The 27,639-nt window shown below is 40.5% G+C and overlaps 1 protein-coding gene across 1 annotated transcript in view; it reads left to right on the forward strand.

Annotated features, from left to right (window-relative positions):
- Positions 1–27,639, forward strand: part of col24a1 (collagen type XXIV alpha 1 chain) — an 81,471-nt gene that overhangs the window by 52,329 nt on the left and 1,503 nt on the right. The window contains 34 exon segments of the mRNA XM_029430505.1: positions 1,568–1,621; positions 2,197–2,250; positions 4,119–4,172; positions 4,376–4,420; positions 5,795–5,839; positions 8,659–8,712; positions 9,235–9,288; positions 9,419–9,472; positions 9,747–9,800; positions 10,773–10,826; positions 11,250–11,357; positions 12,112–12,165; positions 12,436–12,543; positions 13,171–13,224; positions 14,075–14,128; positions 14,255–14,311; positions 15,281–15,334; positions 15,847–15,900; positions 16,473–16,526; positions 17,967–18,020; positions 18,568–18,675; positions 20,107–20,214; positions 20,348–20,455; positions 22,939–22,992; positions 23,141–23,161; positions 23,163–23,204; positions 23,453–23,506; positions 23,732–23,767; positions 24,664–24,699; positions 25,247–25,273; positions 26,095–26,160; positions 26,365–26,533; positions 26,682–26,791; positions 27,374–27,610. Of these exon segments, the coding sequence (XP_029286365.1) occupies positions 1,568–1,621; positions 2,197–2,250; positions 4,119–4,172; positions 4,376–4,420; positions 5,795–5,839; positions 8,659–8,712; positions 9,235–9,288; positions 9,419–9,472; positions 9,747–9,800; positions 10,773–10,826; positions 11,250–11,357; positions 12,112–12,165; positions 12,436–12,543; positions 13,171–13,224; positions 14,075–14,128; positions 14,255–14,311; positions 15,281–15,334; positions 15,847–15,900; positions 16,473–16,526; positions 17,967–18,020; positions 18,568–18,675; positions 20,107–20,214; positions 20,348–20,455; positions 22,939–22,992; positions 23,141–23,161; positions 23,163–23,204; positions 23,453–23,506; positions 23,732–23,767; positions 24,664–24,699; positions 25,247–25,273; positions 26,095–26,160; positions 26,365–26,533; positions 26,682–26,791; positions 27,374–27,610 (2,349 nt within the window).

Raw genomic sequence — 27,639 nt, forward strand, 5'->3', positions numbered from 1 at the left:
TTCAGCTGTGTCAAATTGGTTTTCCCACAGTAAGGCTGAGGATTTGGACGAAACCAAACAGCTTTTATTTCACTGACTCTTTTGGATTTGTTTGACTAAATCCTGTGACAAGGGTTTACAGACACTGGATTTGGATCTGTTGAAAGACCTTTTGGTGTTCTTTGTCTGTGACAGCTCGTTGCAGTCCTAACATTCTTAGTAGATTATCTTTTGCTAGGATGAGACTTGACTTGTGTCAAACTAACTGAAGCAATGGTGTTCTGTGTATCAGTCTGAATAAGAGGCTGGTCAGTATCACTCACTGCGAGTTTGTTCTGCATTGTGACAACAAAGGCTCCAGTGGCATACAGTTGTGTCTCATCTTGGAAAGAAAGACAACTGCTGGTGTTGTAATTTAGAATTGGAGATTTGTAAACACAAGTGGAACAGGAAAATCACATGTGTCAAATCTTAAGCTTTTTTTAAATGCCAGGGTGAGTACAATTGTGTCACATTGAAGGTATAAACATTTTTAGGGACTTCACCAAATCTCCAATACTGACAAGACCCTCCACACCCATCCCTGCACGCAACCCAGCAAGGACTGACAAAATATCTTGTTGGAAGAGTGTAGAGCTCACTGTCATTGCTATTGGGACATTTGCACGGAAAAGTGACTGACTGTCAATTTGCAGGTTAATAGCATTCATTTTAGACTCTAGCCCACACACTACTGCGGAAATAGTGTTGGCATGACAATTATTTTGACAGTGTTGATTTCCCAGAGAAGACATGCTGCTGTCGTCCAGTGCAGCAGTGTTTCCACTGAGAGAGGCTGGCCTGGATCCCTCACTGTCCTGGGGCCTTCGATTAACGCCACGTCTGTGACTTTGGGCACCAGTCCTGACCTAGCTGGACAGCAGGCTGACTGATTGGCTGGCTGGAAGAGAGGATGACTAATTTGGTGGCTGGCTGGCTGAATAGTTTGATGATTAAATCACTGATAGTGTGTGTGCATGCTTGACTGAGAGAGCGAGAGAGAGAGATGTGTGGCTTATGTAAGGAGTTATGACTCGTGTGAACCACATTAGCGAGGAGTGGCAGTTTGAGTACAATGATCATCTCATGAAGTTCTTGTTCTGGTTAAAGACGATTTGCAGGGATTAGTGTGTCTTTCAGACACTTTTGTCTTCACTGACTGTCTTTTTGTTATCGTAGTATTGTTCCTTAAATGTTTTTTACAGAAAGAGAATGGGTACTGTGATGCGAAACCACAACACCCAGCTGTCCCTTTTTTTCTCGCGGGTTCAGAGCATAATCTTAAAACAATGTAATATGAAAACACAGTCTCAATCCTTTCCAGTTACAGATGTAAGCACGTTTTACTCCACAATCCTGCACTGCTGCTGTGCTATTTCTCCACACTAATCATTGTTAAACTCCTGGAGCACGAATGCAGCATAGAGAGAGAATAATGTATATAATAGTAAACTCTTTTATTACCCATGTAGCAGATGGCGTTGAACAGTGACACGGTTTCATCTTGTCTGTCCTTCTGTAATGTTTGTTATTTCTGTGTTGGTGAAAGGGCTATCCAGGGTTGCCGGGAAGTCCAGGGGACATTGGCATGCAAGGAGCATCTGTAAGTGTCATACCCTCGTCACTACTATGTAATAACAAATAGTGACAGTTTGCATCTGGATGATCACATGTAAATCAATAATTACTGTACGCATTGAAAAGATTGGCTCGGACCTTGCACTCCTCCAGATACGGTTATTGGCTTTTCATTAACTCCTTTTGCTGAGGTTTATGTTGCTGCCTCTGCATTTTGTATTGAGTCATACACACATTGGCACTTAATGGACTGAGATGCTTGGATGGATTAACTCTCATCTTCTATACTCTGTCCTGGCTGGATATTATAAACACCTAAATTAAAGGATTAATTATAACTGTGTTGGAGGAACGTACTCTTATATATAGCATATACATCAACATATATCAGTTTAATTCTTTCCCACAATTTAGTCTAGACCTGTGTAAACAGTATGTCTTAACTGGCAGATTGTTCAGTAGTTCTGCTTTGTAGTACTTCTATTAGGACTAGTGTTGAAGTGGGCTAAAAGATACACAGAGAGGTTCTACCCTATAGTTTGTGTAAATATGCACACTGACTACGATTTCCCAATCTTTATGTCTTGTTTTTTCTCACAGGGTCCACAGGGGCAGATGGGTAGTCCAGGCATCGCTGGGTCCAAAGGCAGGAGGGTAAGAGCTGTCTATACTTCCGTGATATTAGTTGTACGAGTCCTTTGTATGTTAATGTGAGCCTATTTGAATTCAACATCTCATGAACACTTCACTTATCAGACCCCTTGGTTGTCTGTTTCACATCACAGCTCCATTCCCACAAACCGAAGGTTACAGCAATAGAAAGACACGTGTTTGTCCTTCCACTTGGCCCATGCTTATTTATAGGTGCATTTACAATAGTTTCCTAAGCTCCTTGAATCACATGTTGAAAAACATTATGGTGATGTCAAATGGAGATGGTGTGGTAATGCTGCTGAGACATCGTGTGGCTGAGAGGGGACTGACACGTTCAGGTGAAGATAGATTTATGATTTTAATTGTGGTCAGGCGTCTTTACAGCTTTGCAGAATTTCAACTTAAATCTAGCAGTAGCAGCAGCTGAGGTGCATCACGTTGATTATATATTCTACCCGGTCAGAACAGACAAAGGAGGTTTGATCTTGACAATGTTCATCTTTAAAATGAGTTTGTGTTGCCTTAGGAAGCAAAATGAAGGTTGGCAATGTTAAGCAGCAGCACATCCTGGAAGGTCCTCCTTTTAACTTTCCTGTCTCGCTGAGTTGAGATATAGTTACTGTCAAATCCTCCCTCTTCCTCTTCTGTGGTTCGGCATATTATCCATTGTGGACCAGGGAAAATTGCGAAAGCAAATAATTTGAACAAAAGTCACATGTCCCGCTGCTAGCATTTGTTTTCTCAAAAAGATGTCAGAAATAAACACAAATCCTTTATCAACACTGCGGTGTGTCGATAACATGAATGAAGACAAATTCATCTGCTGCACAGCTTATCGCTCATTCTTATCATTTTACCCTCTGAGAACAAGTCATATCCTGGAGCTGAATTGTATGACGTCCACCTGCCCTAGTTGGCACACACCTGCATTTTTTGACGTTGTGGGAAAACCATCAATGCCTCCTCTGGATTATGAAAAATGATTGCTTCCCTCACATGTAATCTATCTATCTCTGATTCCTCTTCCCCATCTAATAATCACTCACAGTGAAATGCACCTCACCTGCTCCAGAAATGCCTGTAGACAAAGTGTTGTGTCATAATGTGAGTTATTACTTGTGAATAAGCAGTTGTTGAATTGGCTACATCTCTGCAGTTCAAAGTTTCAAAGTAGTTATTCAGTATGTGCACATTGCTTAATAACATTGCTGTTTTTTTAATTTATTTTAATTTTTATGACTACTTACAGTTAACTTATTAAAATAAATCAGTAAAACGCTAACAATGATGGACAATAAATTACAGTAGCATTGGTCCCTTGGCAGAAACGATTGCCTTAATGACCTTTATACCAAGATTGTAGACGGATATGAACTAAAGGAAGGAAAAAAGAGTGAGAAAGATAAAGCCCGGTTTGTCCGGCTGGAAGCTCAAAGACTGCAGAGTGAACTGAGAGAGATGGGAGTGTGACTGATAGCCAGAGGCTGATAGAGGGCCGTCAAAGCTGGAGATATAAAAGAGGGGAGACGAGATGGCAGCGACAGATAAAAAGTGGAAAAGTCCTGAATGAGTGGACAGGAGGGAAGAAGGGTGGTCTTGTTGTATTTAGTTATCTGTCACCCTACCTGTGTGGTGGTGCTACAATGCTGAAACAAACCCTGTAATGTTTGTGAGAGAGGTAAGCTGTGGCATCAGGGCGGAAAACCCCCCAAGTAGATGAAGAATACAGACTAATTACTTTGTTGTTGGTGTTATTTCAGAGTTTCCTATATGTCCACTTGTGTATGATGCTTTGATGGTAAATGTGTGTACTGCTCATTCTTTGTTGAGTGATGTTCAAAGGTGTGTCTCATGTTGCTGTCGCATAGGGACCCCGGGGTCCAGACGGCCCACTGGGAGAACCAGGCCCTGAGGGCACCAAGGTAAACATGCACACCTCCCTGTGGGAAACATCACCATGTTAATGTGAAAATGGTGTACTGGTGTGTACTCCGCTGGAATGATCTGATACATTTAAGAAAACTGCTTTTGTGAAATTATATTCATGTTTTTTTTTCCATTAGTCCCTCTGATTCTTTTTCTTTGTCTAATGCCTTCAAAAATGTGTCACTCGTTTTCTTTGCAGGGTGAAAGGGGCGACATTGGACAAAAAGGAGAGCCAGGATTCACAGTGAGTCAGCTTTAAATGAATATGTCTTTCATCCTATTCTATCGTGTGTAAGAGTAAGACAGGAACAAAGCAATTGCCAGTAAATAACAAGCTACAAAGTGTATACTCAAATTATTAAAAACACTTGTGAGGTACCTGCTGAATGGTTATGATGCTGTAAATGTTTTATGTGTAATACATTTCTGGATGAAGGCTTCACGCTCTTAAGAAATGTGAAGGCTTATTATTTGCCCTCATTCATCCAAAGCCAAGAATAATCATTGTCATAAAAAAGGCATCCTCCTGAAGCAGCTAGGTTAACATGCACATCGCTTTTGAAGGTGCACAGTCACCTCATGGAAAAGACATTACCACAGCTAGCAATACCCTCGGGCCTCTGTAGAAGCTCGGTGAGCCTTTAATCAGTTTTTATTTGCAGAGTGGGCCTTTGTCTTTTCGCCTCTGTATCATGTTAAACCCAAATGCACTCATTATGTTGCGCTGCCGGCTTGTGGGGATGCAATTTGAGCTTAATCTGCTGAGAAGTAGCAGGATGAACATTAACTTTGTATTGAACTGATCTAGATGAGTGAAATGCAATCCAGCTTCAGGTTTGCGTGTGTGATGCCTTGTGCTTATAAAGAGGGTTTCTAAGTGCAATCTACAATTTTCCAAAAGTGTACAAGTATATATCAGCACAGACATTCTAGGTGTGGGCATGTCATGTGCATGCATATGTATGCTTGTGTGTTTGTATATGATGCCTCCTTAGGTGCATTTGTTGATAGATTTGTAATTGACGTCCATCACCATTGATTTAGAAGTGATACTGGTAATATTTTCACAGAGGCTCTTATGTGTCAAACATACTTGTCACATTAATATTTATATAATAGATTATCAAAGGATTCATTTTGAGAAATGTATGAGCTGATGACAGTAGGTTCAACTCACATCAACATCTTTAAAACCCTTATGGATCTGAACTCTTGGCAAAGCAATTAACAACAAATGTGTTTCCATAAAACACGTTAATGTCAGGGCCATAACATTTATACACATATAAAGTGTTTCTGTAGTGCTGCTGAATCATTCAAATGCTTCTGGACAGATTACCAACACACTCCTTTACGCCTCTGTTTCAACATGAAATCTAAACATCTAGGAAGCCTATACATTAATCAGGATACTGATATCACTGCTCCCTCTTAATGAGCTGCAGGGAAATGTGTACAGACACATAATTGTATGTTGCAAAACCCAGCACATACAAAATCAATAATCAGACATGGAAGATTAATATGTTGCCGTTATCTTTCTCAAAATAAGTTGAAATCAGTTGGGTTGATAGAAACTGCATGTTAATCAATTAAATAATGATTTTTTCTTTTGAAGGGCAAGGCTGGCAGTCCAGGAGAGAGAGGCCCTCCTGGGAAGAATGTAAGTAATGCTTAACTGACTGCCGACTGCTCAATGTCTCGTTCAGAGCTTTAATTATCCTCTTCACTTTAGCAAGAAGCACTTGTAAAACATTTCCACATCTTCTTTTCACCTGTAATATATATAATTATAACTTTAAAGCGTGTGCACCTATAAAGTCACCCAAGAGGATGTTGTTGAAGGAAACCACTTGAGCTATGTTTTCAGGCTCATAATCAAAACATATGTGCATGTATTCCCCCCCTTATTCCACTGGTGTCTGTGTTGTCGCTCTGTCCTGGAACAGGATCACTCCTCACTTGCTCTTCCTGAGGTTTCTTCCATTTTTTTCCCAGTTGAAGGAGTTTCTTTGGGGAGCTTTTCTTTATTTGAAGCGAGGGTCGAAAAAAACAAAGCAGAGTGTATCGTATGCGGTATAGATTGTAAAGCCCCCTGAGGCAAATTTGTGGTATTGGCTTATATGAATAAAAATTACTTCACTTGATGTGTGAGGTATTCATTCAGTGTACAGTGCTAACATACATTTGTAAGGACTGACAGTTTTTTTTTTTTTTACTACTTACATACTTCAGGCTTTTCATGCCTATATGATAGTGAAGTGCAGATTGTAAAAGGGGGGGGAGAGAGAAGGGGAACGACATACAGCAAATGGCCACAGGTCAGACTCGAACCAGTGGCTGCTGTGGCAAGGACTCAGCCTTTGTATATGGGACGCCTGTGCTACCGGTTGAGCTACCGGGACGCCCTGGACTGACAGTTTTGATAAAAAACAGCTTACGGACATTACTGAAACTTGGCTGCATTTCCTGCTTCTGTATTTAAGAAATAATGAGTAATTGTTCATATGCTTTGTGCCTGATTTTAAAACCGTTGACGATGCTTTGAGTAAGTGAGTGAGTTTATTTGTTTATGTTTATTGTTTTATGTTTGTTATTGAAAGAACTGTGACCAACATACTGTATTTATGGAGTATTGTAGGTCAGTGCTCTCTGGTGGACAGATTTTGTAATGATGAAACTGTTTCCACAAATATCACAAACATATCTTTGGCATTTTGTTTTTACTGCCATTTCTTATTAACTTATCCGCTTACATGTGTGCTCTTACCAATGTATCTAGCTAATAATGGTCGACAACATCAGCCAGATGATTTATTGGTTAGGCTCCACTTAAGATGAGACTTTAACAATCCCAGAGGAGAGGTTTAGTCTATTCAGCAGTTATGAATACGATGTAGGACACACATTGACTACAGTGTTTTGCTTTAGTGCCACACAACAGACATACTTTTGGCAGCTTTAGAACTCCAGTTTGCCAGCAGACACTTGTTTTTTCCCTTTTTTACCATAAAAAAAAGTGATGGATGGTAGTATTTATATGCTTTTGAATTGCGAAAGGATGAAATAGCTGATGTTCCACAGATGGTAGAAACATGCAAACAAAAACGAATCAAGAACAGATTCAAAAGCAGATCCAAGTGTGCTGTTCCAATAGTGAAGAGATGGTCATTATATCCACAGCATGTTTCTTATTGTGCAGTGTGTTTCATCCATTTTTGGCCGGACTTACAAAGGAAGGTCCCCAGTCAGAGAAAAGCCCTATCACCTGCATGCTTAATCACTTTTGGACTCAGTTGTTTGGCTAGTGTTATTTTCCACTGAAAAAGGAGCTGCTTCTCCAATCATCTGTTGGTTTAACATTTGACATTTCAGGGTTGTTTGTAATTACTCTGATCAGACAAACAAAAAATCTAGTTGAGATGCACTTATGCTTATGCACTTAATGTTAAATGAAGAGCATCTACTCCCTTCACATCCTTCCCACTAGCATTACCCTCACTGCTTTGACAAACATAATGCACATTTAACAGATACAGTAGAGGGGTGTAGCTTTTCTCTCGTCCACCTCTGGAACCACAGCGCCATCTTGTGTCTGATAAAATGTGCCTCATAATTGATAATGCATTATTCCTCACCGTTTCTATTTTCTATGATTAAAAATCATCGAGTGGTTTTGTCTAAAAAGCATTTTGTTATCTATGATGTCAGAGCCCTTTAAGTTCATTGCTGAATGCACATGTTGCAGTTAATGCAGTTGTCAGTGATAGTGGTTATCACAAAGCATTTATTATACTGTAGTTTCCATAAATGTTATTGTTTTCCTTAAATATTTGTTCATCAATCCCTCTTTTGACAATTAACTCTCGATGGCTCTTGGGTGAGCTGTGAAATTTTTTTTCTGCTCCTTTATTTTCCATTTTGTTCAATTGATTCATTCTCATTCTTTAAAGACCTTATTTAAACAGCTTTGCACACATTTAAGATTTTCTTTTTTTAACAGATCTACGCAAAAGTTATTTGAGTGCTAATTATCATGAATTAGATTGCAGTTTTGTAAACCAACATAGTTGTAAACCAATGTATATTCTACAGCCAATGGTTGATTCTGCTGAATGCATAGCTATCTCATCAAACTTTAATCACATTCATTTCAGTGTTTGGAACAACAAGTTATCTCTCACACGCAAAAGTAATGTTGGACTAAACACTGTTTCAAATTAGGGTGTCTTGTCTAAACTTGGCAACGCAATGTTTGGACTACACAGAGGTCTGACATCGCAGGAAACCCAATCTGTCTGTAGGCATTCGGCAGCACTGACTATTAGACTCGGTCATTATGTTTGTGCTTTAGTTGCTAATGATGATGATAATGATGAAAAGAGGACAGGGCCAAAGTCAAGCTTTCTCATACTTTTTCTCTGTGATCACATAAATGAATGACGGAGGCTACGCTGAGCTCATGACTGTGTGTGTTAACAGGGTAAAGCTGGTATTCCAGGCAGCGCTGGGGAGAGGGGACCCCACGGTGAACCAGTAAGTAATGTCGGTTACATTGATGTGGTTGTTTCAGGAAACTGTAAACAAAAACTTGTCTGGAATCTGTAAAGAATCATTATTCTAACCAAAGTTTCCTGTGAAAGAAGCTGTCAGGGTTGGAAATATTTAACAAACACTTCAGAAGCTCTTTTGTTGCACATTACGAGACATTGAGCCGTTTGAGAGGGAAAAGAAGGCGTTATTTAAAAGTGTATTGCGTTTTTGTGCTTCCCTTCTTGGATTAGTTTCCAAGTTTGGGATTTTTCTTTAAATCAGCCAACCCTTCAGGGGCATCAAGAATGTCGAACAATCAGATACAAATATTTATTAGGGTAGAAGGTTCCAATAACACCAGAGGCACGGTTTATGTTATGGGTCTCATCTTGCCTTTGGCTGGTCTTCAGTTTTACTCCAGGCATTCTCAGTTATCAGCTTTTCATTCTCTACAGACTCACACATACAGTACAACTGTATGTGTTTGTTCTGCCATTATATGCGAGAGCTTCTTTTTTATTGCAGGGACCCAAAGGACCTACTGGAGAGAATGGACCTGATGGAGAGCAAGGACCTGAAGTACTTTTCTTAAAATATTTGTTACTATTTAGCAATTCATTATAGTTCATCATAGTTCACATTCCTATGTATACAGTACAAATACATAACCTAAACCTGACTCATGCCCTTTGTTTCTCATCTTTTGTAGGGCGGGCCTGGTGCAGAGGGGGAACCGGGTGCGATCGGAGAGCCGGGGTCAAAGGTCAGTACGACCTTGCCACATTTTTTGCAACCACCTTTCCCACCCATTCATCTTAGAAAGCATTTATCATGTGAAACTTCAGTCCCTCCCTCCAGCATTGTGAAAAGCCGTGACCTTGCTCAGTCAATTTGTACTTAGTGTGACTTTAGCCTTAGGCAACTGATTGTCATCACTGCCTCTGCTTCAAGTATCCATGGTTGGTGGAAGTCAGGGACTGTGCATGCACATATCTGTGTGTTTTGACAGCCCCGGGTTGTGTTTTGTGTTCCTGTAGGGTGATGTTGGGCCTCCAGGAGCTGAAGGGGAGCAGGGACAGGAGGGATTGAGAGTGAGTAACAGCAACAAACCCACAAATCCCTTCCTTCCTTGTGTTTGGGTAACTTTAACCCGGCCGTATATTTACTCCCTGTCATTTTGACGAGGATGTCTAATCCCCCGGTCCGAAGAAAGCAGAGCGATGAGATTGTTTTTGTCTGATGGACTATATAAATAGCACTTGGACTTCCTGAGTCTCATCTTACTGTTCCATCCACAGAACTATATTCAACATTCTTTAACATGGTTGCTCCAATAGACAAGGTTACGTGGTTCTTTCCTTTTACATTCAATTTGCAACACAGTAGAAAGGCAGAGCGCAGATCTCGCAATGTTAAAGAAAGGGGAAAATAGTTTGGATCCGCTTCTTGTTATAGTCCCTGAAATGTAACTTCTTGCACTGCCCCTTTTAATAATCTCACGATTAGAGAAGAAAATCCAGTTAATATGTCGTATCTTCTGTCATAGAGCTTAAAGAGTAACTTAACACCTCCTTATGATCTTGTTAGTGTTGATCTTCTGAGGTTTCCCTTCTCTCCCTAATGCAGTGATGTTCAGGTGTTCTGTTTGCAGCTGCAACAAAGCACACCTCTGACCACACCGCACTACACACATCAGTAATGTTGGATTTGGTCAGAGGTGAAATTGCCTTGAAAGTTTCAACCAGAGAGGGCAGTGAAAGACTGCTTTTCAGACTGGTGTTAAGTTACTCTGTACTCACTCAACATGATCCCACATTATGACATTTGCATACGTTGATGATCTTGAAAATTAAGCATGTTCTATAATTGGCCACTTTAAACATTTGCAATGGGTTGGTTTACCCAAATAATGAATATACATATTTTCTTATATAAGCTGTGCAGTTAGTTCTATTATTGGTCCATGATTTGAGATGCTACCATCAGTGAGAAAATAACAATGCCACAGTGTCACTTTTCACAACAGTGAAGAGGTTTTGTTGTAAACGGTGATGTGTTTGTAGGGTGTTCCTGGTCCCCCTGGTGAAGACGGCCCTCAAGGAAAAGATGGAGCCAAGGTAAACATGGCACAGCCTTGTTTTTGTGAACTTAACTTCACTCATTCAAAATGAGTAGCAGGGTTCTCCACATGACAACAATAAAAGGGAGATTTCAGCAGACCTATTCAGTCGAATAGTTCAGTATTGAAAAGAGTTAATTCAAGTCATAGTGAAATATTATCACAATACACTAAGAACACCCATCCACTCAATTTCACTCTAGATTTGAATGTGATGTAAAGTCTTTTAATAAAGGAAATGAAAACAAAACCCTGTCTCTAAAAGATTTTGTCAGCTCCTGAACACTACATGTCCCTTACAAAAATAACATGAATTTCCCATGTTTTCTCATGTATGGTCACATGTTGTTTATAACTGAACCGTCTTTCACTCTTTTTTCCCTGCTCTGCCTCTTTTTCTCGGTGTCTATCCCACTGTCAGGCTGACCCTGGTGAGAAAGGGCCAATCGGAGAGCCAGGGGACAAAGGAATAGAAGGAGACCCTGGGCCCCTAGGACCACCCGGAGGGCCTGGGAAACAGGGCTTTCGTGTAAGTTTATTTTATGTTTCCAAACTTTGACTTGAAAAAAAAAGACTCACTTGAAAGCAGTCAAAGTGAAAACTAGAACTGAATAAAAAGTCTGGTAGATTCAGTTTGTTGCATACCAGGTTCGTCTGGTTCCTCACAGTGGTTATTCATGTGAGAGCTGAAGAGATTGATGGTTCATGAACATACAGCTGTTGGGATATGGCAAGATAAAACACACCTTTAGAATCCTAAATACCTGCAACTAACGAAGCAGAATACAAAAGTGCTCTTAACCAAATAATGCCCCATGTATCCCAGTAGGGGTCAGCCTTCTCTTAAACAGGGTCTTTTTGCTACTGTGGCAGTAAAAAGTACAATGTCCTAGATTGTGGCTGTTTAGCACTGCATGATAGTTGTCAGTCACAGTCTCTTCTCATTGCTTGTTTGTTTTGAGCTACAGATCCTATCAAAAGGTCTTTATGGGCATGAAGTACGGGTGTCAGGAAGGACGGCACCTTCAGGGCACATATACAAAGCTCAGAGAAAGCAGTGTTGCCCAGTTTACAAACATGTAAGCCGACAAATCTGGTAAAAGTTGTAGACTACAAGCTAATGACCTCTGCAGAAAATTGGCCACTCATAATGTCAGAAACAAAAATGCTGCAATATCAGGAAAGGCAGGTTTGTGTTTATAAATCAGCAGTTATCGATGCCTCTGTTTACAGAAAGGATTTGTAATGACTGTGGTAATCATTTAATGGGTCTCCTGCTACAGGGGCCAGAAGGAAAACTAGGGCCCCCAGGGAACAGTGGACGGCACGGAAAGAAGGTAAGGGCTTTGTTCACCACCACTTCTCCTCTACAGTGTGTTTCCCCACAATGAAACAGCAGGAAGCAAGAGGAGGCCCTTTGTTGTTCAAGTGGTTCCAGAGAACTGCTGAGTCATCATGTTTTGGCTGTCTGAGCTATCATTTGTGTCAGATGTAAAGATGTTGACTGGAGTTCTGAGAACTTGTGTCAACAACTTACTGCAACCAGCATCAAAGCACTGGCTTTTTGTTTGTGTTGTTGTTTCTCACCCCCCAATGTCTCTTTCCAGGGAGAGAAAGGTCCTCCAGGTCTTGTTGGTGAGATCGGCACACGAGGAGACATCGGCCAGTCAGGCGAGCCGGGGCTGAAAGGTGCCAGGGGAACTCGAGGAACACCAGTTAGTTCCCATTCTTCCTGTCTTTCCTCTCACTTAATGCTCAGAATCAGACTGGAACTTTAGTACAGAGATAAGTGATCACATTAAAGTCCAACTGAAGTCACAGTTTGGCATCCTTTTTGTAGTCAAATAATACTGTTAAAGTATTATTAGTTTTTTTATTATTAAAAGAAAGATAAAAGGTGTTTGGGGAAATCTCAGAAATGGTCTTTTTCCTCTCAACTGACTGGAGTGGTGTCAAAGTGCCGGTTTTACACCGTGGGGAACGAGAGACAAAGTAAAACAACTTGGTTGTTGCTTACATGTCATGGGCTAGAAACATTTACTAAACTTTAAGAACAAATCATCAAATGCCAAAGACAAAGCAAGAAAAGGCCATGAGGAAAGCACCCAGTATTTTCGTCTGCTCCTTTCTCAGCTAAACCACTACAATTGTGTTGTGATAGCTGTGGAGAAAAGATTTATATCCCTGTCAAAAAACAACTCTGGGCACAAGATTCAGTTTGCATTTGTGTCTCTTTGAGGCCAAGGTTATATTTAGCTGAGGAAGCAAAATAAAAAAGCAAACAATACGGCTAGGACTGATTCACTGTCTTATTTTATCTACATTTTCTGCATTGCTTCCAGGGTCGGCCTGGAGTCATGGGGATAGAAGGACAACCAGGACTGGCAGGATACACAGTGAGTATCTCCTATCTGTTGTTTTACGTTACATACACAGAGTACAGTTCTTACTGGATAGTTTAGTAAACCCTGACTGACCTGGAGTTTGGCTTAGCAAATCCCACCATGTTTACATTCATATCTTACAGACGAGGATTACTAAATTATCCAAATAGCTTTTTGTAGAAAATCCGGGATTCCCCTCAAATCTAGGACAAGTTAAATGTAGCCGTTCAAGGTTTATCCATCAAACTTAATCCTACTTCAAGGAACTTCAAACATGCTTAAGATACAGATCTCAACTCAACATAGCACTCACCTCCCCTGGTAGCCTTGTGAGGTAAGCCTAGCATGTGCTCCAGACATCCTGCTTTGAGTCTGGTGGAGGACACATCATCCCTGCCATTCTTACATTTCCCATTACTCTTTACTGTTAATTATCCAATGAAATACCAGGAACAAATACTACACATATAACAGCACAAAGACAAGAGATGAAATTGAACATGATGAAGTCCACAAGCTAATTTCCCCAGGAATCCCCACAGCCTGCTCAATGCCAACGTCAGTGGGTTTAGGTTGTACGACTTGAACAAGTAACCTCAAGTTCATTTTGTCTCTTTTTGTGAATGTGTATGGTTGTTTATGAAAGCTCTCAGACTCAGTCACACTCGACTCTCGTTGCTGAGAGATTTCTGAGTATGTGCCAAAACCCACATTTTTAAGAGACACAAATAATTGTGTTTGAATTAAGCAGTTGTGATTAATGTGTTGACAGAGGAACTCATGTTTCTCCAAGAGACATGCTGTAGCCAGTAGAAGTATGGCGTCTTTGTTAGCTATGATAATCATCTTTCTTTTCTTTTAGGGTCACATTGGCACATTTGGGCCCATTGGACCACCAGGGCCTAAAGGTGAAAAGGTAATATGATACTTGAACTAGTGTTTGAAATTGTTTTTGTGTATTCGGTGTTAATGTACTTCAATATACTGGGCGGTTTCAAAGTCTTACGCCTGCACGTGTGATTGTGTTTTTGCTACATTCCAGGGTTATCCAGGCGAGGACAATAAGACCCCCGGACTGCCAGGGCCCTTAGGTGAACCAGTAGGTCTTGCTTTCCTTTAACTCTCTTTTCTGATCCTAACACTCCTTGTGTTTAGCCTAAGCTATTTAAATACCGGATTGACACTGGAAGTAAAAGTTAATCCTGATCAACTCCTGATTTTAACACCAAGTACACTCATTTCTGTCCCACCAGATTGACTATAATGAATCAGTTTCTGTTCTTAAACCTGTCATGCATATGGACCCAGATTATCAACCTGTGTGGTTCAGATCTTTTTGGCTCATTATAGGCTGACTATGAACAAGCTAAGTATGTTAGACAAAGATTTGCCTCGCTTCGGTTTCGTAATGAAAAAAGAGCTCTGACCACATCACTGAACACAAATGTTCTATTGTTAAAACTGAAACAGGCTTCATCACTGTGCATTTACACAAAACAGTTGTGTCTTTGAGCAGAAAAATACTTTCAATGAGGGCCATGACTCACCTTAATTTACCTCCAAGGATTCTGTACACAAGAAAACAAATTAAATCTTAGACTAATATCTAAAGCGGATCAGGAGTCTTAGCACCGCAGCAAAGCTCACAGTTATACTGCACCATGACTCTTGTGCATTTGGAGACGCACTTCTCAGCGCTGGACGTGGCACTGAGACAGGCTTACATAGCATCAACTGTCAGGGTTACGGGAAGGCATAGATGGCAACCTACCATATGAGTAGTATTGGATTATCAAGTTGGCACAGTATTGCAGTACATAGCTTGAGCAATACAATGGTAGTCTGTGTCTTGCTGCAACCACAACCTGAAAGTAAGGTTGAAGGTGGAATTACGCCTTTCCATTTGACTCCAGTAAAGATCCAGACTCATAGGTCACATCTACACAATACGCTTAGAAGTGACTCTGTGTTGAAGTAGCTGCCCAGCTCAATTGAGGCTTTGTGGCTATAGATGAAGGCCTGCGTGTACAGTATGTGTGTTCATGTGTGTGCATCTGTGTCTACACAGGGGCCCCCAGGAGAACGAGGAGAGCGTGGAGAGCCAGGGGATGAAGGATATCAGGTAAACAAAACCATTAAATCAGCATCAGACTCCTTGATTGTTGTTCATACTGTCACTTCATGCTTCTCAGGTTCAGGATTCTTAGACACACACACACTTTTAGTTTATTTTGAACAGTTGGTGTTTATATTAGGCTGTGAAAGGATCTACAAATGTGGTCTACATTTGCTTAAACAGGCAAATACAAAGACTTTGATTCAGCTGATGATAACAATACATTGTTTGGATGTGTTATCATATGTCTCCGTAACCTAAATGTGTTATCCCTGGTATCCTCCCCATATTGTTATCAATTATAATTATAAGAAGATATATTATAAGAAAATTACCAAGCATGCATTAGGGCTCCAATCATCCTTTTTGAAAACGGTAAAATCAAAACATGTGAAGTGTCTTCCTGAAGTAAAGAATGGGAGCATCACATGTACATGTCAGGTCCCTTGGACGTCTCAGAACTGATAAGGATTGAGACTCAGAGCGGAAACTATAATCATATATTCAATGTGTTTCAGGGCCATGTTGGTACCACTGGATCTCGTGGAGCTGTTGGACCACAAGGCCCTCCGGTAAGTCAATACATTTCTCTAGTACAGGAGCTAGAGTACTATATTAATATGAACTTTTACATAATTTTGGTACATGCATTCAAATCAGCATACCAGTGGTTATGTGCCCATGGTGGAGTGAATAAACTATAAACAATGATTAAAAAAGATTGAAAGTGTTGGGAAGAACAAAACAACATACTGACAATTGAGCTCTTTTTAGAGCCTTACCAGTGGTGCCGCTCAATATGTGAAATATGTAAATGTGTTTAGCCTAAAGGTGACACATGAATAGGGCATTGAGTCATTTAAATTGTAATCATTATGAGCTATTCTCTGCTCTAAATAGACAATTTGGCCTCACAAAGTTTCCACAATGGACAGACTCAGATTAGGAAGCAGTGTAGATACTGTAAGTGTAATTCTGTTCATTCCATTATGTCGTTTGTCAAGGTTGTCATCCCTAATAATGTTGTTTTCCTGAACAATGTAACTACTACTTTATTTCCACAGGTTACCGTGTCAACAGAGTATGGATTCATATAACATCTTAGTAATATTGTTTGTTTGTGTGTGTGTTTATCTTTGCTCAGGGATCACCAGGCGTCCCTGGAGAAGCAGGCCCAAGAGGAGAGACAGGAGCTCCGGTGAGTGCATGTAAATCCCCATAGCAGGAAAAGCAAACGTAAATTGTCATGCAAAGTATTAAGTCATCTCACTGCTAATAAGATGGATGGTTTCAGCATGAGCATGTTTCTACTGTAATTACATAAATAAAAACCTTGTTCAGCCACTGCCAGCCAGGTCGGGTTTGGTTCAGCTGGGCTTATAAACGATGCTGTGGAAGACAAATCATTGTGTTTGCTGCCAGAATGAAAGACCAACCATAGACATTTGGCAAAAGCAAAAAATATCTTTTTTTTTATAAAAAGAGATTTGGTTTGGTGGTCAAAGGGCAAGATGACTGTAACTCATCAGCTCATTAGGACATTGTCACATGATAAAGTTTGGACATTTTGGATAAACATGGATGTAAACTGCAACTTGACTGGTTGGCGGAGGCTTACAACTGTGAGGTGGTAATTCTAGTTTTTTAATGGTGTTTATCAAATATATTTCGCTGTTGTTCTTCGATGCTTACATAGCTTGTAAGCAAAACCTCAAATGTAGACAGTTGGCATCAAAGCAGATATCTTTTGGTAAAACTGGCTTTCCTAAAGTGATTGGTTTTTGCTTTCTTAGATTTTAAGTTCTTCTGAATCCTCAACCTTTTCATGGGCCTTCTGATTACATAACTTTATTTCTCCTGTGAAACAACTTAAAGCCTCCTTGATCAGGTTCAACATTGTCTTTTTAGTATTGAAGTATTCACAGGTTTCCAGATAACACTGACTTCCTTCTAAAAAAACAAGTGAAACAGCTTGTATGTAAGAGTGATTATATAACCAGTTCACTAGTATGAGAGCATTTCTGTTCATTTACTCAACTTGGCTTGAGTTTCATCTGAGTTTGAGTAATGTAGTCACATGTAAGATACAGCACATCTGTTTAGAAATATAGAAAATGTAACAGTCTGCCAGGAAACACTGGAAACCTTAAGGATCTGCTGTATTTCTGTTTCTAAAGCTTTGGTAAATCATTATAGGACTGTACGTAACTGACTGTATCATGGCCTAGAGAGAAAATATGAAAAGCAAAAGGAAGAATGATTTTTCTATTCACAGTAAAAGTTTATAAACATAATGTTATTAAGAATGATAACACACTCTTATGTGCTGTTATTAAAAAAAAACATAAGCAGTGGAGGTATTCTGTGTTCGTGTTATGCGATATATTTCACTGATTTAACCCAGTGCCATTTGAGGTGTAAAATATACAGTTAACAGTTGTGTTTATTGCTTTGACTGTCAGGAGTAAAGTACAGAAACAGTCCTGAACTTGGGTTCTCCATACGACTCATATTAGACATGGTCCTTGAAATTTCCGCTCTTCAATAAGAGGCGAGTGAGATATGTAACCTGTGTGTGTGTGTGTGTGTTTGTCAATGCCCCATGTATGTTTTATTCTTCGTGTGTGTGTTTATCCAGGGCTCAGCAGGAAATAATGGAGCAAGAGGGCTGAATGGAGCTCCTGGCATTGAAGTGAGTATCACATCCCCTCAACCAAATGCATGGCTCAGAGAGAGACAGCAGCAGCATTACAGTTAAGAGCACTTTCCACTGTGATCAGCTGTGTGATGACGATGCAGCATAGGGTAACAGCTGAGTACCTCCAGCATCACCAAAGTATTGCGTGTTTACAAATTGGTTACAAACCACTACTGCATATCAAAAGGACGGCGAAGGCAAGAGAGATAATAAAAAGATCATGTATATTAAATGCTGCTTTGCTGCTCTCCATCATTAGTTGATATGATGCATGGGCATTTGCTAGAACATGTCAACAGCAACAGTATTGTATTTCCTTTTAATTGAAATCTTTTAATGCGTAACTTGCAAACGTTATAGATCTGTTATTCTTTATAGTCCTGACAAATACGTTCTGGCTGAAGTCTACAGTGATGCATCTTTTTATGTACAGTGGAGATTTAAGAGGAAGAATTAGGGTGTAGAAACCTGTTATTATCGTCTGTCAATGCCCCCCATGCTGAGATTGAGTGACATTGTAACTGTTATGGATATTTTCTAGGGGCCATTTGGTTTACCTGGACTCACAGGATTGAGGGGTTACCCAGGGCTCGATGGTCCTCCAGGACTGACTGGCTTACCAGGATTTCCAGGAAAAAAAGGACGACAGGTAAATTACTGGCAGCATCATATAGACAATAATGTACTTGTTATACTTGTATATAATGTTAATGATGAACCCATTTTGATTTATTTCAAAGTAAAATGGAATGTAAAGAAAGTCATTTTGGGTTATTATTGCATATATATTTTGTTGTGAACTGGATGTGTGTGAAAGACAAATATGATCTCACATCCCTCTTTAACTGACCTCTTTATACCTCTCATTCATTTTACATTCAAGGGTCCCTATTTTTAAATTTTGCATTGATTATATGATTTAATCCATTCGCTTCCCATGGATCAATGACAGCTTTAACTATAGACATGTGGGATCCTGATAAAAGCTCAACAGCAGCTCAAACACAAGACTAAGAGAGCCAAGAGCGTCTTACAGAAGAGGGTTATTCTTAATTGAATCTCTTGAGTGATCTCATTAAGCTGATCTCATTAAGTGGCTTCCCAGCACCTGCAGGTTGGGGGTTCACCCAGTAAACCTGCTTCCCGACTTATCCGCTCTCCTAACAGTGATCGAGGAACAGGAGCCATACAGTTTGTGAGGCGACGACCCACTCAATCTGTTATTCCAATATCACTCTCTCCCTTCTGCCTCACCACACTGCTGATGGAGCAGGAAACCACTGTGGTCTGTGGTGTGAGAAAGCAACTCTGTGACAGGCAGTCAGTTAATGGATACACTTAAGGAGCAAACTGTCAAGGAATATTATAACCTGGAGAGGCCATCTGACTTCAGCACTGTGGTTTACAGCTATGACTGTACAATGAATTTAGAAATGTTTTTTGGATATAATGAAATAAACATTGAAATTGAAACGTTGAAAATAATTGAAATAATATAAGGATTATCATTATGTATTACACGGCTATGCCAGCTGTTCTTTTAGCCTATGTTTGCCACACGCTGCCATTGACTGTTGAAGACTGTTGGTGAGTTAAAGAGCAGCGTTTAAATGCAAGAAACATCCAAATTAACAGTGTCCTCTCCAACATCCCTGTGTGTGCTGTTTTGTTAAGTAATCTCACATTTACCTTAAAGGAACCATCAGTACCAGCAACATTTAGTTTTTGTGTCTTTCTGTGTTGTCTTGAATGCTCACACACACTGCAGACGGTTTTGTGCTATTCTGTTGCTATTGTGTTCCAAGAAACGTAGCCATGCACCAGCAAAGGCAGGGTGGTAGAACAACGCTAGCTGTAAACTATACAGGTTCTAAAATATCTAAGAAGAAATAAATAGTTATGTGAAAATAGTTTTTTATATTTTTCATAGTCAAAAAGATTTTACTTGCAATGAAATGTATTAGTGACACAATGTTTCTTTCCTTAGACCTTCATCAGGTGGTTAAAAAGAAACACTTTATTTGACATTTGATTTGACATTGGCAACATTTTATTGACGCCCACTTTGGTGTGCATTCAGGGTCAGAGCAACGTGGATGGACAAGAGGGACCTGCTGGACGTCCAGGTCCCAGGGGAGAGATTGGACTTCCTGGACCACCTGGAGAAAGGGGACCGCCTGGTCAGAAGGTGAAAAACATGATAAATATTGACCTAATTCTGAATTGTAGCATTGTGTCTTGACAGCAAAAAAAGACGCGATAAAGAAACATTTTCCTAAGCTGTACTAACTTTTTAAATTTCTCATCTTTTGTTGGTTCAGGGAGAACTGGGACTGCCAGGGGAAAGAGGAGCCTCTGGAATCAAAGGCCTGGAGGGGACTTCAGGTGACCAGGGCAGGAAAGGTGACCTGGGACCCAAAGGACAGCCAGTGAGTTTATACAGGCATTTGCTAAATGCAGGTTATTTTATTGGCCGCATGTTTGGAGTTCAGATCTCTCAGTAGCATTCACATATACGGTACACATAAAATACATAGTGTGTGTTAAATTGATACCATCCCGAGTGTTTCTTATAACTTATCTCTAAATATAGCTTCAGGGGGTTAGGCAGTCTATGTGCGTGTCTCACACTTTTATTGGAGTAACAATTTATCTGGGCGAGTCCAGGAATGGAAACATTCTGTCCGGTAAGGCCAAGTATGTAAAGTCCTCACACTCCAGAGACCTGAACAAGAGGTGCTCCACTTTTCTTATGTAACCCCTCAAAGATGAAAAAAAAAAGAAAAAAAAATTCAATCCCTCGCTCTCCTCACCCTCCACTAGCTTTCTCCATTGATGCTCGTGAAACAGAGAGCTGACTCTGGCCCTCGGGTGCGATCTCTTTACACAGGCATTTGTGAATAGAGTTTCTCGGTCAAAGTTGCTGGCCCGAAAGCGGAGCTGTTGAGGTTATGGATGACTGGCTGTACAAACATAGTGTCTGCCACCCTGGACGACAGACAGTGCTCAGACACATAATAGGGTACAGAGACCAAACCCCACAGTGTGTGTTTCTAGGAGGGTGTGTGAATGTGGCTAGGGCTACTGTACATCCAGACACAAAGCCGTGTGTGTGAATCAGTTCTTCTGGAGGCCAACTTACTGTGTTTCCAATGTGTCTGGAGCTCTAGGTATAACATGGGATGAAAAATCGCACAATCACTTACACACACATATACTGTATACTCTAACTCAGGGGTTGGGAACCTTTTTGGCTGGGAGAGCCATAAAAGCCAAATAGTTTTAAATGTATTTCCTTGAGAGCCATATATTTAATACATTTGAATGCAACTTTATGCATGCATTTTTTAAAAGTATAACACGTCTCCAAGTACTAATAGCGGCATCAGTGTTGCATTGAACAGGTGCTCTTTTATTAAATAAACTAAACACTTACGTTATTTATCTCATTTATGTGCACGTTTCAGTGTTTACTGCACGGGTGTCAAACTCAAGGCAATTATATCCGGCCCGCGAGAAAATATCATATGTCTGTCATAACTGACCCGCCGGTTTTGGTAATTAAATCAATGCATGGCACAACCACGGGGAAATACATATTCTGAACATGCGATGGCTGAGTCGAGGGAAAGTGATGAATACATTTTTCGAGTTGCGTGAGGAAATCTGCCAGTTTTAGGAAAGCAGGACACCACAGATCTCTGGGACAAAAAGGGACGATGTGAGCTGGCCTTTTTGTGCGACATAACGAAGAATCTCACTGGTAAACCTACAGCTTCAGGGCCGTGTGATCACGGACATGTATGATGGCGAGCTGCCTGTGAGAGACTCTGATGCAAAAGGAAACTTTGGTCACTACGTGTTTCCAAACACTGACAAACCATCTGCACCGCTGTGTTCCCGAATGCGCATTCTGCTGATCAACTGAGACCATTGGCCGACTTTCTAGCTCAGAAATTATAATTGAACTGCTCAGCAACCCGTTTGCAGTTGACGTGGAAACAGCACATGTGAACATCCAAATGGAGCTGATTGACCTCCAGTGTAACGACACACTCAAGGCAAAGTATGACTCTGTGGGCGCTGCACAGTTTCCAAGCTTCCTCCCCGAAATGATGCCTCAACCTTCATGCCAATGAGATGCTTTGCATGTTTGGAAGCACATACCTGTGTGAGCGGCTTTTCTCTGTGATGAAGATCAACAAAAACCCACACAGGAGTCGTCTCACTGATGCACACCTTCACTCACTGAGGGTTTCCACAGAACCCCAAACATTAAACTGGCAGCTAAGAAAAGATTCCAAACATCTGGCTCTGACAATGAAAATGTCATCTCAAAATTGTCATAGGTTCCCGACCCCTGCTCTAACTATGATGTGTTTGTCAATACTGAGTATTATTAATGAGACTCCAAATGGCTTAAAACGGCTGTACACATAATACAATATATCATTAAAATAAGCTGTAAGTAATAGAAGAGAATGCCATTGTTAGTTTACAGTATTTACACTCTTATGTATAGTTCAAACTGTTCATAATGTCTTCATGTGAAAACACTACATATCAGGGACAGGAGATATTATCATTTTCTAACTTTCAGTGGAAATGTATCATGTCGATATGATCCTATAGCTTGTTTTACAATAATGATGTGGTCCAAAGGAATGACTTAGATTATGATCAAAAAGTGTCAAAAGGACTTTCAGAGGTTTTGGGTTCACACACATGAAGGAATATTGCATAACAGAGGAACGCAGTTCATCGCACTGAATATAAATTATATTATCGTTTATATGATTGTGCACATATTTGACATACTGTGGTTACGGTACAAAATGCATACTAAATGTCACAACGACTGTGTGTAAAAGGTCCTCTGTTGCTATGATGTGATTGTCTTTTCTGCTTGCAGGGCGAATCTGGTGATCTGGGAATGGTTGGTTTACAGGGCTTTCCAGGACCAATGGTAAGAGACGAGATAGCTAATCAACAGTTAGAGTGTAAAAGATGATAAAACATAACAGAAAAGAAAAAATAAGATAATTAAAGTATATTATATAATCCTGTATAATGACACACAGGAATTGACAAGACCTCTTTTTTCCTTTGAACAGGGACCTCATGGTGATTTGGGATTTCAGAGGCTTCCCTGGCCCAAAAGGCCCAATAGGCACTTTGGTAAGTTTAATACAAATAGAAACAGTTGGCACACCACAGTGCTTTCTGTACCACTGGGATTCAAACCCCTGTAGTGAAATAATAAAAGGAATACAAGAGTCTGAAAAACGTGTACAGATCTCTTCAACTCCTCTGTAGAGTACACACACGTTCTGTTGTCATCCCGCCTTGTGGGATACATCACTGTTGAGATCGTGTAAATTCAGACAGACTTGTTTATTTAGCCTCAACCCTGCTGTTTGTTTCAGGGATTCACTGGACCTGTAGGCCCCGAAGGAACGATGGGCCCAATGGGAAAACCAGTAGGTTTCTGTGTGTGCGTGTGTGCGTGTGTGCGTGTGTGCGTGTGTGCGTGTGTGCGTGTGCGTGTGTGTGCGTAATGACAAGGCAATGATCAGCAAATTCTGTAGAACTGACGCAATGAAAGTAATGAGAGATATTTTGCAATGTGCTAATTCAAGTTCATGTAGAAGTTGCACACAATGCTGCTGTTTATGTTTTCATGTTGTTGCGTGTCTTTTCCAAAGGGGCCAAGGGGTCCAAGAGGAAGCGGTGGCGAAATGGTAAGATCTCATTCAAATGAGTAACCAAACACTGAACAGTCTGACTGATTATGTGATAATGATTTATATTACGTATGATTACGTGCTGATATACCGTGTGATTATATCAGGATTATACTTTACCCAAGAGTCAGACTTGAAAATTCCTTACTGAGAAAGCATTGCTGGGCCTGTTATCATGGCGCCACCTCAAAGCAGAAAAGAGCCACTATAGATGACGAGGGCTGTGTTTAAAGATGCATGAAAGCTAGCTGGGGTTCAGTGGTGGTTTTGTTTATACGACTGTCCTTAAGTGACATCAGATCGGCTGAGTCATAGTGAAAGTAGCTGTGTTCAGTGTCTCGCTGTGGGGCCTTACAGTACTCGCAGATCCTCTTGTGTAAACACAGTTGAGGAAATGCCTTGTCAAAATATTAGCAACGCTAACCACAGTGCAATCCGCATATTCACTTCTATATCCCTGCTCCCACTCTGTAATGTAAACTGTAGGAAGATTTTCAGTTAAGCCTAAATGCCTCTGCAGTTTATACTACCACACAAACACACAGACTGTGGACACAAGGTCTCTTTATTCTCGCCTTTTCTCAAACACTGATGATGTCAAAGATGCGTACGCTCTCGCACATATGGACATGAACTACCTGTATCTGCCTGAGTCCAGCTGCAACACACAGCTGCTCTAGTCAGCCAGATGGGGCAGTTGTAGGGCTGAGTATCATATCAAAAGTTCTGTAATTGTTCATTAAGATTGTGGTATTCATGTAGGGTGATGGAGTTTTCACATGAGCTGCTACAGTAAAGTGTTTAGGTCCACAGAGCAAACAGGACTAACTGAATACATTATTAATGCATAATGTCAGCCGTGTGAACACTGATTCTCTTCCTCACTCTGTCAGGGGCCTCAAGGACCAGAGGGAAGTCCAGGACCTAGCGTAAGTGTTAATCTCACTCACATTTCAGCTTTATATATAAATATGAAGCATGGGGGATGAGTTTAATTTCAATTCAGACAGTCCAGGCAGACTTTTCTTTTATTTGGGGCCAGAATGTATAAAAACTCTGAAAACAAGACGATTTGTAAAGTACTGGTGATTTAATTTCCAATCATGAGGCTAAAATACTATTCCAAATGTGTTGTGTCAGTCCAGACGAGGCAGTTCTCTGGTTCACACTCAAACTTCTCCCTTTTCGTCATGTTACTTGATTTTGATTTAAAATCAATATTTTTTGTCAGATTATGGATTTAATCTTATTCATTGATAGGAAGTAGCCGTGTAATCAGCGGGATAGTGTACAGCATAATTATTCGTTATCACCATTATTTTGCAAAGTGAACCCCTTCTGTGAGGGATCATCTCGCTGGTCATCCCTTACGACCGTATCCAACATGGTTTACCACAAAGTGAACTGACAGTAACTACGATGGGCTCATTTTTCACTGTGTCACTCATTCTGTCTTCTTATTTCTTCCCACCTTAGGGACCCCCTGGTGCTCCTGGTCCAACTGTAAGTCTTTCATGTCCCTCGTAGACAGATAGAGAGGATCAGCTAGAAGGCAGGATAATAATTGTCCGGCTCAAAAAAGAAATAATAATATTAATACTAAACCCTGTGTTCTCATTCTGTTGTTTGTCTTATTCTCAGTCTGCCTGGAGAGTTAACCCTGTTACATCTCTTTGTTCCTGAAATCCCAGCTTTGTGACTGTCCATGCTTCAATAGACTCTTTTAATTCGATAGAGTAAAGACAGCAGAGCAAAGCCAGGATGTGACAGATCCAGGGCAAGCAGTATTGTTTGCAAAGTGTATTTACTAAACTACAGATGAGCCAATAAATGGTCCATGTCAGAGATAAGACGTTCAAAAGAACACTTGTGTTCAGTAGCATTGGTGGTGGAGATCAATGTGATAGAAACCCTCCTCACATCTTCTATCTGTCATCATTTCTGGATAGTGTAGCTTTTTCTGTCGGAACAATTCTTAGAACCCAGAAGAACAACTATATCAGATGCTTTTGTTTTTTGTTGACACACATTATGTGATAACTGTAGTGTTTATGCTGAGTGGAATGTGTTATTCTTCCCCCTCCTGAAGTCAAGAATGTCAGGGTTTGTTGATGTAAGACTTATTTGACTGCTTTTCTCTGGTATTAAAGTGTATTCTTACTCTATTCAAGTTTTCTCTATAAACCGGACGTGTATTCAAACTGCCATGTTTTCTATAACCGAGGAAAAAGCCTCCAGATTAAAACCTTTAAGTTAAATAATGAACAGGGCACTGAATGTGTTATGTTTTCATTAAACGGAATATGTTGATTTTGAATCCCCAGAGGCAGATGTATGTTGACTCAGCAGTCTACGGTCTATCTGACTCTAACGTTGCCCTCAGGACAGAGGTAAGGCACTGATGCACAATGGACGGGGTGAATGTAAGGATTCTTGCATGGATGGATGGACTAATAAATAAACGGAAATAAGTTTTCAATTCTAATGCAACATTCTTCACATTTTCTGTTTTGCACTTTTTGTCGGTATTGTTAGTGTAATGATAATATGTAATGTTGGAGTTTGACAATACTGTCTTTTACGTCCTTAAACAGAGTTTCCAGAACACAGAGATGAGCCCGCCAGACCAGAATACGGAGATAATTAAGACTCTACGTTACCTAAGCAGTGTGATAGAGAGCATCAAACAGCCTCTGGGCACAAGGGAGAACCCGGCTCGTGTCTGTAAAGATCTGCTCGACTGTCATCACAAGCTCAGAGATGGTGAGAGTCTCATCTGCCTGATGCTGAAAGGATGGGATGGCAGGGTTTTAGGCATATGAAGATGTTAGCCTTGTATAAAAGACGTGTCCTGCACTCCCTGTCTCCCTCACTCTCTCGTCTGCTCTCTCTGTGAACTGGGGACTTTCAGGTTGGTTCTGGATTGATCCAAACTTGGGCTGTACTTCTGATGCCTTCAAGGTCTTCTGCAACTTTACTGCAGGAGCGCAGACCTGCTTACATCCGGTGGCCTCTAATAAGGTAACATTGAAGTGGTAAAAAGATGAAGAATATCAACCTATCAAGGTGCGCAATAAAATAAAGGGTTGTTTGTTTACTTTAGTAGATCCTTTGAACTGTTCCACATTAGGTGCTTTTCCATTCACCTCTTTTTATGTGCATTTAAAATGTGTGTGCAAATGCCGAAACGACATATTTCCATCCAGTTTTCTACATTGTTTTTCACCACTTGAGGTTATTCACCTATTAGCTGTCTTTTAATTACGTACCCTTGTCTTCAATGTTTTCTTATTGGAAAAATGGAGGAACCTGATGATAAACAACTCCCAATGATCGAATAACAGTAGTGGATGTTAACACACATTCATTTGTATTTTGTCCCATTCAAATTTTCAAAACATTTGGATGGAAACCTGGCTGTTGTCTTACACAACAATAGAGCCTTGATTTAGATTCATTTATAACTTGTAACTGTATTGTCCTTTGCTTTGACAATGTCGGAGGTTTTGTCACAGCTTTTCAAACATTTGAATTTTAAGTCTTAAACCTATTGTGGTTACGATGGCAGGCTGATCACACTGCTGTTTCTGCTCTCAACCACAGATGGTGTTTGGTGTCGGGAAAGTCCAAATGAAGTTTCTCCATTTACTGAGTACTGAGGCCAGTCACAGCATCACACTCCACTGCCTAAATGATCCTCCCTACGGCACCACAAACAGCTTCAGCTCCACCGGATCCTTCCCGCAGCAGAACACCACACTACGGTTTCGTGGCTGGAACAAACAGATGTTTGAGAAAAACACACTTCTCAAACCACATGTGTTACAAGATGAGTGCAAGGTAATGAGCAGGACAGAGAACTGGTTCAG

The sequence above is a fragment of the Cottoperca gobio genome, chromosome 4 (genome assembly GCF_900634415.1).
Source record: "Cottoperca gobio chromosome 4, fCotGob3.1, whole genome shotgun sequence".
NCBI classification, from domain to species: domain Eukaryota; kingdom Metazoa; phylum Chordata; class Actinopteri; order Perciformes; family Bovichtidae; genus Cottoperca; species Cottoperca gobio.